At 34.4% G+C, this 11,761-nt stretch overlaps 1 protein-coding gene across 1 annotated transcript in view; it reads left to right on the top strand.

Annotated features, from left to right (window-relative positions):
• The window catches only part of LOC150074914 (double-stranded RNA-specific editase 1-like), a 32,977-nt gene extending 29,506 nt beyond the window's left edge, over positions 1-3,471 (top strand). Inside the window, exon 2 of the mRNA XM_090389392.1 lies at positions 997-3,471. Coding sequence (XP_090245518.1) covers positions 997-2,960 — 1,964 coding nt within the window. The 3' untranslated portion in view covers positions 2,961-3,471. The remainder of the gene's footprint in view (positions 1-996) is intronic.
• The last annotated feature ends 8,290 nt before the right edge of the window (positions 3,472-11,761 follow it).

Here is an 11,761-nt window from a genome sequence, read left to right as displayed (position 1 = left end):
TGCATTGAAGCGAAAACAAATGATCTTGTAAAAATTCATTAATACAGTATGTTTATAGTTTAAACTCTACAGTTTTGTTAATCATTAGAAAAATGTATGGTGGTTAGCCTATGATGTTTAAATGTATTGAATAAATTTGTTTTTCCCCTCGTATTTGCAAATTTCATTTCTTTCCATTAGAAGAATTGCTTGATAATAGGAGCATTGAAAATAGTACTGCCATAATTCATATTTATCTTGAATAATTTGAAAAGAAGAAATTCACTGATATTTAATACATTTGTATGTTAATTTCTGGGTAGTACAGAGAAGGGGAGGCATTCAAAAAAACGTTTTGCAGTTCAAGTTATATATATATATATATATCAGTTTCAGTTATAATTTTATTTTTCAGTATAATGTACTTCAATGTGCTTGTTTCATTTGTCCTGCAGGCTTTTAATACCCACTAATTGAATGTTTCAGAAAGTAGCATGCAAGAGGATTTCAGGGGGGGTGGCAAAATAGAAATTATATATGTGCTCTGTGAAGGGCACATATATAATTTCTTGGAAATTAATAATTATATTTCAAAAGATAAAAACACTCCATGTATATTGCAGATTTCTTGCTGGCCAAAGAGGATGTAATTTTTAAATCAGTGTAGGAGTTAAATGGAAGGGGGGGGGGGGGTTCAAGAGCTGTTATTCCTTAAGCATATGGTAAGGGTTTGGATAACAGTTACCAGATTGATGGCAGAAACTTGTTTTGCTTTCAAGGCATTTTGGAAGGATAGCTTAGATCAGTCACAGCAAGCAATATTTAACTTTGTCCTAAGGAAATAGTAATCAGTAGTGATTTAATTTTCTAGTTCAACTTTATTTAATTATACTGATAGCTACTGAAAAGCTTGTTTATCTTTGAAATATTATTTTTTATTTTATTTTATTTATTTATGTTTACTTATTGAAATGTTATTTTGTAAAATGTTTTCAAAGAAATTAAATTTTCTTTTAGGAAATGGAAATGATCAGCAGGAAGTCCAGAAAATGGATAGTAAAGAAAATGACGTTGATGGTACACTGGGTCCCCAGCCATCTCAAAAGAGGCCAGTAGAGGAGAACAATGTTAAAGAAAGTCATAAAAAGAGGAAAAAAACTCATGGTCCTGTTCAGCGTAAAAATGCTTTAATGCAGCTAAATGAATTAAAGCCTGGTTTAAAGTATTTAGTAGAGTCTCAGGAAGGACCTCCTCATGATCCTGTATTTGTAGTCTCCGTTGATGTAAATGGGCAGAAGTTTAAAGGTAAGGGTCAGTCAAAACAGCTTGCTAAACATGCTGCAGCCCAAGCTGCCTTGGCATCTTTTGTTCAGTTTCGAGATGTACCTGAGGCAATGATAGCAATGCATAAAAACGTTAGTAGTTCTGATTTTACAACTGATAATTTTGATAATGAAGGTGCAATTTTTAATCGTTTTGAAGCAAAAAATGGTAAAGTAGTAGAAGGATTAAGCAAGCAGGGTGGTGGCAAACGACCTGAAAGGATAGCTGAGAAACTAGTTACAGAGGCTGATAAGAAAAATCCTGTTATGTTACTTAATGAGATACACTCTGGTGTTCAGTACACTGAAGTGAGTGAGAATCAGTTAGTACCATACCAAAGATTCACCATGTCTGTTACTATAGACGGTGAAGCCTTTGAAGGTTCTGGACCAAATAAACGAATGGCAAAAGCAGCAGCTGCTCGAGCAGCTCTTATTAAATTGTATAACATTAACTATAATAATTATGCAAAACTTGTTGAACAGGAAGGTTGCAAGCCAGGTTTTCTTGATTTTCCTCAAGATGTTGCTGACTCCATTGCACGAGTCATTCTGGAGAAGTTTGCAGAGATAATGGTTGGAAATGCTGAATATTCAAAGTGGAAAGTTTTAGCTGGGTTAGTCATGACTACAGATCCAGATATGAAGGATATTCATATTATTGGTATATCTACAGGTACAAAATGCATCAATGGAGAACACATTAGTATGAATGGGGCATCATTAAATGACTGTCATGCAGAAATTATTACTCGCCGATGTTTAAAGGATTTCCTTTATGGTGAGTTGGAAAAGATTTCTTCTGGCAAAAGTGATTCATCAATATTAATCAGAAAAGGTGGTGGATTTACATTAAAACCAGATATAAAGTTTCATTTATTTATTAGTACCTCGCCTTGTGGAGATGCAAGAGTGTTTTCTCCACATGAAGATTCAAGTTCTGAAGCAGTAGACAAACATCCAAATCGAAAAGTAAGAGGTGTGCTAAGAACAAAAATTGAGTCCGGGGAAGGAACAATTCCTGTAAAAGCAGATAAGCAGGTACAAACCTGGGATGGTATTATACAGGGTCAACAACGGTTACTTACTATGTCATGCTCTGATAAGATAGCCCGCTGGAATATTTTAGGACTTCAGGGAGCTCTCTTGAGCCATTTTATTGAACCTATATACTTGGAGAGTATTGTTGTTGGAAGTTTATTTCATCCAAATCATATGCATCGAGCCGTGTATGGTAGAATCATGAAAACACTTGGAGAATATCCCAGCACCTATCATTTAAGCATGCCTAAACTGTGCACAATCAGTACTCCACTGACAAGAAATATGTCGAAGTCTCCAAATTTTAGCATTAATTGGACTGTTGGGAAGGAAAAACCTGAAATTGTGAATGCAACCACTGGAAAAACTGAGACTGGACTAGTATCGTACTTAGCAAAACGCTCATTCTTTCAGAGATTTTCAAAACTCTATGGCCATATTCCATCATTCACTAATCAGACTGTAGTGTCTCCACCACGGTTATATTCAGAAGCAAAAGTTGCTGTTATGGATTACCAGATGGCAAAAGACCAAGTAAGAAAATCATTCCAGGAGGCTAACTTGGGAATTTGGGTTAAGAAACCTGTTGAGCAAGATGAATTTGAATATGTATTTTAGATCTGTAGCAGAGAGAAAAACAATATATATATATAAAAAAGTAGATATTTGAAATTTCATTGCCCCCATTACATTCATAACCACATTTGAAAAAACCTGCATAAATTTTTTTTTTAATTTGGGAATGAGGGAAAGTGACGTTTTGAGGGACTTAAATGCATGTTTTCTGTTTGTGGAAGTTTTCAATTTATTCATGATCTAGTAGTACAGTCATTGTCATATATTCTGATGTTCATAGTTCTGTCTACTTTTTAAGGTAATAGGTGTGTGTATGTGTATATGTGCTGATGCATACACCTTCCTTTTGTCTTGTATACTGCTTCTTTACACTGTAGTGAACTCTGTACAGTGTATTTTTAGGCATTAACTGCATTGAAGCAAAAACAAATGATCTTGTAAAAATTCATTAATACAGTATGTTTATAGTTTAAACTCTACAGTTTTGTTAATCATTAGAAAAATGTATGGTGGTTAGCCTATGATGTTTAAATGTATTGTTATAGTGAATAAATTTTTTTTTTCCCTCTTATTTGCAAATTTCATTTCTTTCCATCAGAAGAATTGCTTGATAATAGGAGCATTGAAAATAGTACTGCCATAATTCATATTTATCTTGAATAATTTGAAAAGAAGAAATTCACTGATATTTAATACATTGTACGTTAATTTCTGGGTAGTACAGTGAAGGGGAGGCATTCAAAAAAACGTTTTGCAGTTCAAGTTATATATATATATATATATATATATAATATTATTATTTTATCTTTCTATTGTGGTTTATTGTGTTTATTTTCTTAATTACGGGTGTTTTCTACTCATAGGTATTATGGTTAATACATTACTGGTCTTTAAGCTAGCCTAAACTCGGTTATCTTAAATGCCCAGGGCCTATTCATTTATTATTTTTCAACTTGTTACGTATTGCTAAAGAAATTGTCATATTAATTATAGATGAAAAACTGTAGCAATACTACTTTATGACAAAATGATAAAATATTAAACATTTTTATACATTTATTGTATTACATCTTTATACATATTTGTATTACATCACATGGTCGTCAATCCCCTACTTCATCGGGGGCTTTGAGCGGATTGACGGTCCATTCGATGTAATGCATTACTTACTTACCCGTTTCTGTTTGTATCTATCACAGCTTTGCTATTTTATCCGATACTGAATTCTAAGTTTCTTTTAAATTCCCATTTTTGTCCCTTTCCCATTGCTATTAGTTAAATAGGTATTATTTATTATAAATTTATTATGAACCGAATTAATATCCCATAATTTCTACAGCAACTGTGATAGAATACACAAAGCCCAACGGGTGAGTTTTTTTAAAAAATTACAATAACTTTACTTACTTGATGTGTATAACATATGACAATTTCTTTAGCAATACGTAACAAGTTGAAAAATAATAAATGAATAGGCCCTGGGCATTTAAGATAACCGAGTTTAGGCTAGCTTAAAGACCAGTAATGTATTAACCATAATACCTATGAGTAGAAAACACCCGTAATTAAGAAAATAAACACAATAAACCACAATAGAAAGATAAAATAATAATATGTACTCTGTTCGTACCCGGGCATTGCTAAAACAGCTACTGGGACAACAGAAAAATCTAGAAATAATTTAAGGAAAACCACTATAAAAGTATATTAAAAGTTAAATACTACATAAATTATCATATTACTAAAGAATAATATATATATATATATATATATATATCAGTTTCAGTTATAATTTTATTTTTCAGTATAATGTACTTCAATGTGCTTGTTTCATTTGTCCTGCAGGCTTTTAATACCCACTAATTGAATGTTTCAGAAAGTAGCATGCAAGAGGATTTCAGGGGGGGGGGGTGGCAAAATAGAAATTATATATGTGCTCTGTGAAGGCACATATATAATTTCTTGGAAATTAATAATTATATTTCAAAAGGTAAAAACACTCCATATATATTGCAAATTAAATTGTTTATTAATAGTTACCCAGAGATGGAAAAGAGAATTTCCTAAAAAGGCACATTTGATTCACTAAATAATATTGCAGTTAATATCCACATTTCAGATCTGCTTGGGATTCTGTTCTCGACACAGCTGATAGAAAAAGGTAAATCAATGCAGTTTTCTATAACTCCAATTTTTTTTTAACTAATTATGTACTATTTTAAATATTAAGAAATTAATCTGTGGATTGCCAGTTATCTATGTAATGTAAACTTGCATAAATTTAACCCAGAGATAGGTGTCACCCTAAAATGTTGCAAAAATGGTGATGAATCACCTTTCAGGTGCCCAACTTTCTTTTTAATTTTTGGAAAATGCATTGCATTTTTCAGTTCTGCTTAAATGCCAATGTTTCACCTTTACTTAATGGATTGCAATACTTATTTTATGTACTTTAAGTTTTAATAAACAATTAATTTTTAAAACATGCATGTATGGTATCTATTTAAAAAAAAAAAAAATCTTATTTCTGTTGAAAATTGCAAAAAAGGTTTTAGACAAAATAAAAACATCACCCTCTTCATTCCTTCCATTTACCAGTTTAAAAGACCTTGAAATTTCAAACATATGCATACACATTTCTGTTTATTATGCATATAAATATTACAAAACATACTGTATGTATTCGATACTATTACCTCTGTTTTCAGGTTTATTTCTTCCCACAATGTAGCAGTCATCTTGAGAGAATATTAGGTTTTGTGGTTCCACCTTTACTGTGTGAAAACAGTAGTAAATCTCAAAAACAACTAGGGTAAGACTATAGAAGTTTATTGAACTAATGGGAGAAGGAAAACATTTAACCTGAAACTATAAACAAACAGCACTGGCATTGCCACTCTTCAAACAGAAAAACCAATTAGTTGCAGACAGTGGCTGGTCACCTGGCAGGTTCTTATGGGTCATTTCTGTATACAAAAAAAAAAAGAAAAAATGCAGAAAAAGTTTTATATTTAGAAAGGTAGAAACAGTTCACATTTTTAATCATTGATTAACAGTTAATGCGGGAACATTTTCAATTGGTGCCTACCAAGTGACCCACCACAGCTGTGAGGTTAAATTTGTTTTAAACATATCTGATGTGTAATGAATAGTAGTAGTAGTAATAGAGGCATGTGATGCAAGAAAGGAAGCATATGAGCTTATGTAGCATCAGCCAAAAAAAAAAAAAAAAAAAATCGCACAACCATTCCCTCTAAACGTTTGTCTAGTTTCTTTGAATTTATTTAAGCTGTCAACTTCCACAACTACAGATCAAAGTTTGTTCCAGCAATTAACCACTCGCTGACTAAAGGCAAATTTCCGCACATCAATTATAGAACTGTCTTTCCTCAATTTAAATTTATGCCCCATCAGGTTCGTAATCTGAGCGAGTGAAAGAATCCCATCAGAATTCAGCATGCTCAACCCATTTAATGCCACCTCAATCAGATCACCTTGCAGGTTCCCAGTCCCCAGCCGCTGCAATTTGCAGAACTTAAGCCTTTCTTGGTAAGAGGACCTTTTCGTCCCCCTCACCAATCTTGTTGCCCTTCTCTGTTCACGCTCAAGCAACTCTACATCTTTCCTGAAATGAGGTCTCCCAACCTGCAGCAGTACTCAAGGCATGACCTGACCATTGCCTTATACAAGGGGATAATCACCTTTTCCCTGCTAGCAAAATTCCTGTACATCATTGACAATACCCCATGACCTGCTCTGGCAACCTGTCTGCACTGCCCAGAAAACTTCATGTGTAACTGCACAATTATTCCCAGGTATTTTTCATTTTATACTACCCTAAGTATAGTATGACACAGTTGGTATGTTTTTCTGGGGTTACTTCTACCCATATGCAGTACTTTGCATTTGTCAATGTTAAACTTCAGTTGCCACTTTGCAGCCAATCTGCCCAACTTTTCTAGATCCTGCTGCAGTAGCACGCTGTCATTAATAACCCTGACAACCTTTGTATCATCTGCAAACTTCGACACTAAGCCTAATATACCTTCATCAATATCATTGATAAATATACAAAACAACAGTGGGCCCTACACCGAACCCTGTGGAACTCCACTAATAACATTAGTCCATGAAGAGCACCGTCCATTGATTACCACCCTCTGCCTTCCCCCACTCAACCACCCTTTTATCCATTGTAGCAACTTACCCTTAATACCATTCTGCTCCAATTTGTACAGTAGTCTTCCATGTGCAACTGTGTCAAAAGCTTTCCTGAAATCCAAGTACAGTAAACCCCCGCTATTCGCGGTTGCTGATTTAATATAAAATGAAACCTAAAAAAATGTGAATTTTAAAGCGCCGTGAACATTTTACGCCATAAAAATACATGGGCGTGGCTAAAATTATCTTTCCCGGTCAAAACAGCGCTCAGTGGGTGAGGGGAGACGGGTGACAAAATTGCGAGCATGGATGTTTCTCGCTAATCCTTGTCTAGTATGTGTTATGCGCTTGTCATGGAAGCTTTCGTCGTTTGCTTTTAATTTATATGCTTAAATTGAATAAATTTATAAATTGATTTACTTACAAAAACGATAAATCTACCGTTTTGCAGTGTAAAACTGACTTTTTTGAGTGTGTTAATGGAAGAAAGTGACTTTATTGTGGACAAGTTCTTTCTAACCCGTACAAAAATATGGCTACGAATAACAAGGGAAATGTGAAAAGATCAAAGAAGGTGATGACATTGGCGAATAAAATTGAGTTATTGGATAAGTTTTTTTCTAATGGTGAAAGTGTCTCATCAGTGGCAAAACATTATAAAATCAATGAGTCAGCGGTACGATCAATCAAAAAATCGGAAGAAAAAATCTGCCGTAGTGTCCGTGAAAACGCACTAATTGTTTCAAAAATTTGCTCTGTAACTCGCGATGTTAAATTAGAAAAAATGGAAAAGGCTTTAAATCTGTGGATAGAAGACCGCACTCAAAATAAAATTCCATTAAGTTCACTCATCATTCGTGAAAAGGCAAAACTCCTTTATCAACACTTTAGCGAAACTGGTGATAGCACTGGCGGGATAAATTTTTTAGTTTGCAAAGGCGCTGGTTTGAAATTCCTAATAAATATTACATTTAATATTAAATTGTTTCTTATTTTCATTTTGATGCCATATGCTTGCATTTCACTATGTACTGTCTATATACATAGTCATATTATGAAGGTACATATAATACATACATAGACAAAATTTTAGACTAGTTTTTCTTATATACAGTATTTCATACTTTGGAACGGAACCCCTTTATTACTATGGGAGCCATAACTCAGTATTCACATTTTCGGTATTCGCAGCATTTCTCAGGAACGTAACCCCCCGCGAATAGCGGGGGGGGTTTACTGTATATCATATCAAAATTATTTTTTGCATCTAGTTCCTTTGTAACCACATAGTATCCAATCAAATTTGTCAGACAAAACTTTCCCTTAACAAACCCATGCTGTGTCTAAATTATTACTGCAGTCTTGTCTAAGTGTGATCTTGCAATGCATCTTTAACCGGTGACTCCATTATTTTACCTGGAACAGAAGTTAAACTAACTGGTTTGTAATTACTCGTGTTACCCTTTGATCCCACTTTGTGAATTGGGGATACATTTGCACAACTTCAGTCCATGGGGACTTCCCCTGAGACCAGGGATGCTGTCATAATTATGGCTAAGGGTTTGCTTAGTTTCTTTGCTGCCTCCTTTAATATAACTGGATTAAATCCCATCCACCCCAGGTGCCTTTCTTATGTTTAACTTCAACAATTTCTCATCCACTTTGCTCTCAGTTATTACAAAATCATTAATAACTTTGTGGATTAATAAATATACAGTTAAACAACATGAAAATGACATTTATGCTGAAGGTTATTTGCTATAATGTAGGAGCAGCTGGACTCGGACAGATTGGAACTGAGAGACAGGACAGACAGGTTGGAAGCCTGAGGCTGTGAAGAATAATCTACCTTATATACAAGAAATATTGCTGAAGTCTCTTGGAACTGATGTCAGCTTAATAAGAAGGTTAAGTAATATTGAATCTCAATCTCATACCCAAAATTTAACTCTTATAATTAAAATTAAACTGGGAATTAAATGTTGTTTTGTGGGAAAGATTTTAAGAACAGATTAAGGAGAAACAGAGTGATATATACACAAATACTAAATAAAACAAATTCAAGATTATGTAGATATTTGGAACCCAATTTAGATTATTAATTTTCAGACTGTGTTGTTTGTAAAAACAAATTAGAATTACAGAAACTTTAATGTGGGTTTAATTTTATTAATTTTCCCATTTCTCTTTCTGCCAGCTGTCTTGAGAACAGAATCATAAAGCAGATCTGAAACATTGGCATCAATTGCAATTTTATTTCATTAATTGAGTGCCCCTTTTGTGTAGGACCGAATGGGACTTTTGTGGTCTGCAGAAAGTTCTTGGAGCCATTTCCATTTGACTCCACAGAGTCAGTGGGCTGCACTATTGTACTCAGCACGTCGATAGCATTACTGAGAACAATACATTAAATATCTACACCTCTGGGTAAAGAGCAATAAACCATTTAATTTGCAAGTATATGTGAGGTTTTTTTGGCAAGTTTAAGAATTTAAATCATTAAAAATTCTTTTCGAGTTCTATCTGCTGCAGGCAAACTCTGATAGAAAGAAAGCAATTCATTTCTTACAATTTGGCTTGATTGTGAAATGGATCAATGGCTGTATTATTGCCTCTTGCTATCTAGCAAGTGTTCGTAATGATGACAGGTCGGATTGGAAGAGAACTTGTCTGGAGCGGGAGTGCAGTAGCATGCTCTTTGAGTAGACCAGGGTTCAAGCCCCTGACTGCTAAATACGGTCAATCTGCCAACCCACACTGGACCAGCATGGCAGATTATGGTCCATTGCCCTCAATGTGAATTGTTGAGGAGGCTTCCATTCTGCAGTGGATTGATAATGACTACACTTACCTTTTTTTATACCAGTGATGATAATCTTGATTCACATGCTTTCAATTTTTTCACATTTACTGTTACTGTTTAAAAAAGTGCTTTATGTGGAAGGCAAGTCTGTCTGTCTGATTTTAATATTGCCTAAACCAAGAGCGATAAGCTCAGAAGTGAAGATTCATATACGTTATGAATTTTATTTAAATTGCATATTAGTGTATCTCCTTTAAATGTCACCATTTACCATTATTTTCATAATATAGATTTAATAGTCAGCCTGTGGAACTTGACACTTTAGGGAACTGCACAACGAATATCCAAGGTCCACACTGTGGACTACTAGTTTGATATGCCTGTAGGACATAGAGGGTCTGTATGAATGATATATAAAATAAACATTTTTGATACAACCAACATTGTTTTTGAAAATATCAAGATTCATTATTCAGTATTGTGTAAATCAGTGTTATTTCATATCTTTTTTGAAGTAGTCATTTGTTTTCCAGTAATTTCATTTGAATATAAAGCATTGGTAATATATTTCTATAAAACATAGATAAACACCTTTTCCTGTGTGAGTGTTTGAAAGTATTAGCATCAGAGAAAAAGATCCTGGAAGTGAATATTATCTTAAATTGGGATTCTCATGGATTGCATTGAGTATAGCAACTTTTGCTATGTGATTTGTTATGAGACTCATAGATGATGATACAAGAGGTGATCAAACCATTTCACATCGGAAAGTTCTTGACATTTCTCATGAATGGCACAGCGAAGTTTGATTGAGAACCTCAGAGTATGATTCCTTATTCGTAGTGTTTCACGAGGCACAAAATGTGTAACCCGCATGCCTTTTATGTCAAAAAACACAAGAACCATTTTGTCAACCGAATGAGAAGCTCGAAATTTCTTAGGTCTTGATGAATCAGAAGACTTCCACTCGCTTGATTGTTGTTTTGTCTGGATCATAGTGAAAAATCCAAGTTTCATCACAATTCACTATTCAATTTAAGGAGTTTTGACCCTGTTTCAAAACGATCAAGCATTTCTTTGCACAGGTCTACTCTGCCTGTCTTCGTCCAAGATTTCCTGGGCTTTTGCAATTCGCTCAGTAGTTGTTGAGGGGGAAGGCTGACCAGATCTTGGGCCATCTGCAACAGACTCGCAGCCTTCACTGAATCACTTGTGCCATTTAAATATGGCTGTCCTACCAAGACACTCAGTACCATACGCTTCATCTCTTTCTGACACAATAATGAATCACATTGTTCAGTCTGTATGTCTGATATGATACTTGCTTCAAAAGGATTGTCAGTGACAGCTGAAAAAACTCTTAACGCAACACTAGCTCGACAAGCACAGTCTGCTCAGTAGTGATCAGGGAGAGCGTCCCTAGGAGCAGTTATAGAAAGTTTGTGTGGTAAATATAAAATCTGCAAAGTAAATGATCACCCCTCATATAAAAACCACCCAACCTTAACAAACCATTGATAAACTGATTTTAGGTTCAAGGATATCAGTGATTGAAGAAAACTGGAATGTGATGGACACGAAAATGTGAAATGTTGCTCATTTAGTATAGTTTACTTAAGAGCAAGTCTGGAGTTGAAGTGATTTGCAAGACATTGATGATACCTGTGTTCAAAGTGATGGTTAAAGATAAATCTATTTGTTCACCTACCCTGAATGACAGATGTGGCTTAAAATATAAAGCAGCACTTACTATTACAAGTACGACTGTTGCTACTGTGCACTGCCAACTGTTGAATGTACTGATTTTGTTAACATACAAAATCTCTTATTTTTCAGATACAGACCATGATGCCTTTGCCAACATTCACAACTGGGAAGC

This window comes from Mastigoproctus giganteus, unplaced genomic scaffold, assembly GCF_048544385.1.
Source record: "Mastigoproctus giganteus isolate SK-2022 unplaced genomic scaffold, ASM4854438v1 scaffold_15, whole genome shotgun sequence".
NCBI classification, from domain to species: Eukaryota; Metazoa; Arthropoda; class Arachnida; order Uropygi; family Thelyphonidae; genus Mastigoproctus; species Mastigoproctus giganteus.
The sequence above is the reverse complement of the archived record's forward strand: the minus strand, read 5'-3'. Positions and strand labels throughout refer to the sequence as shown.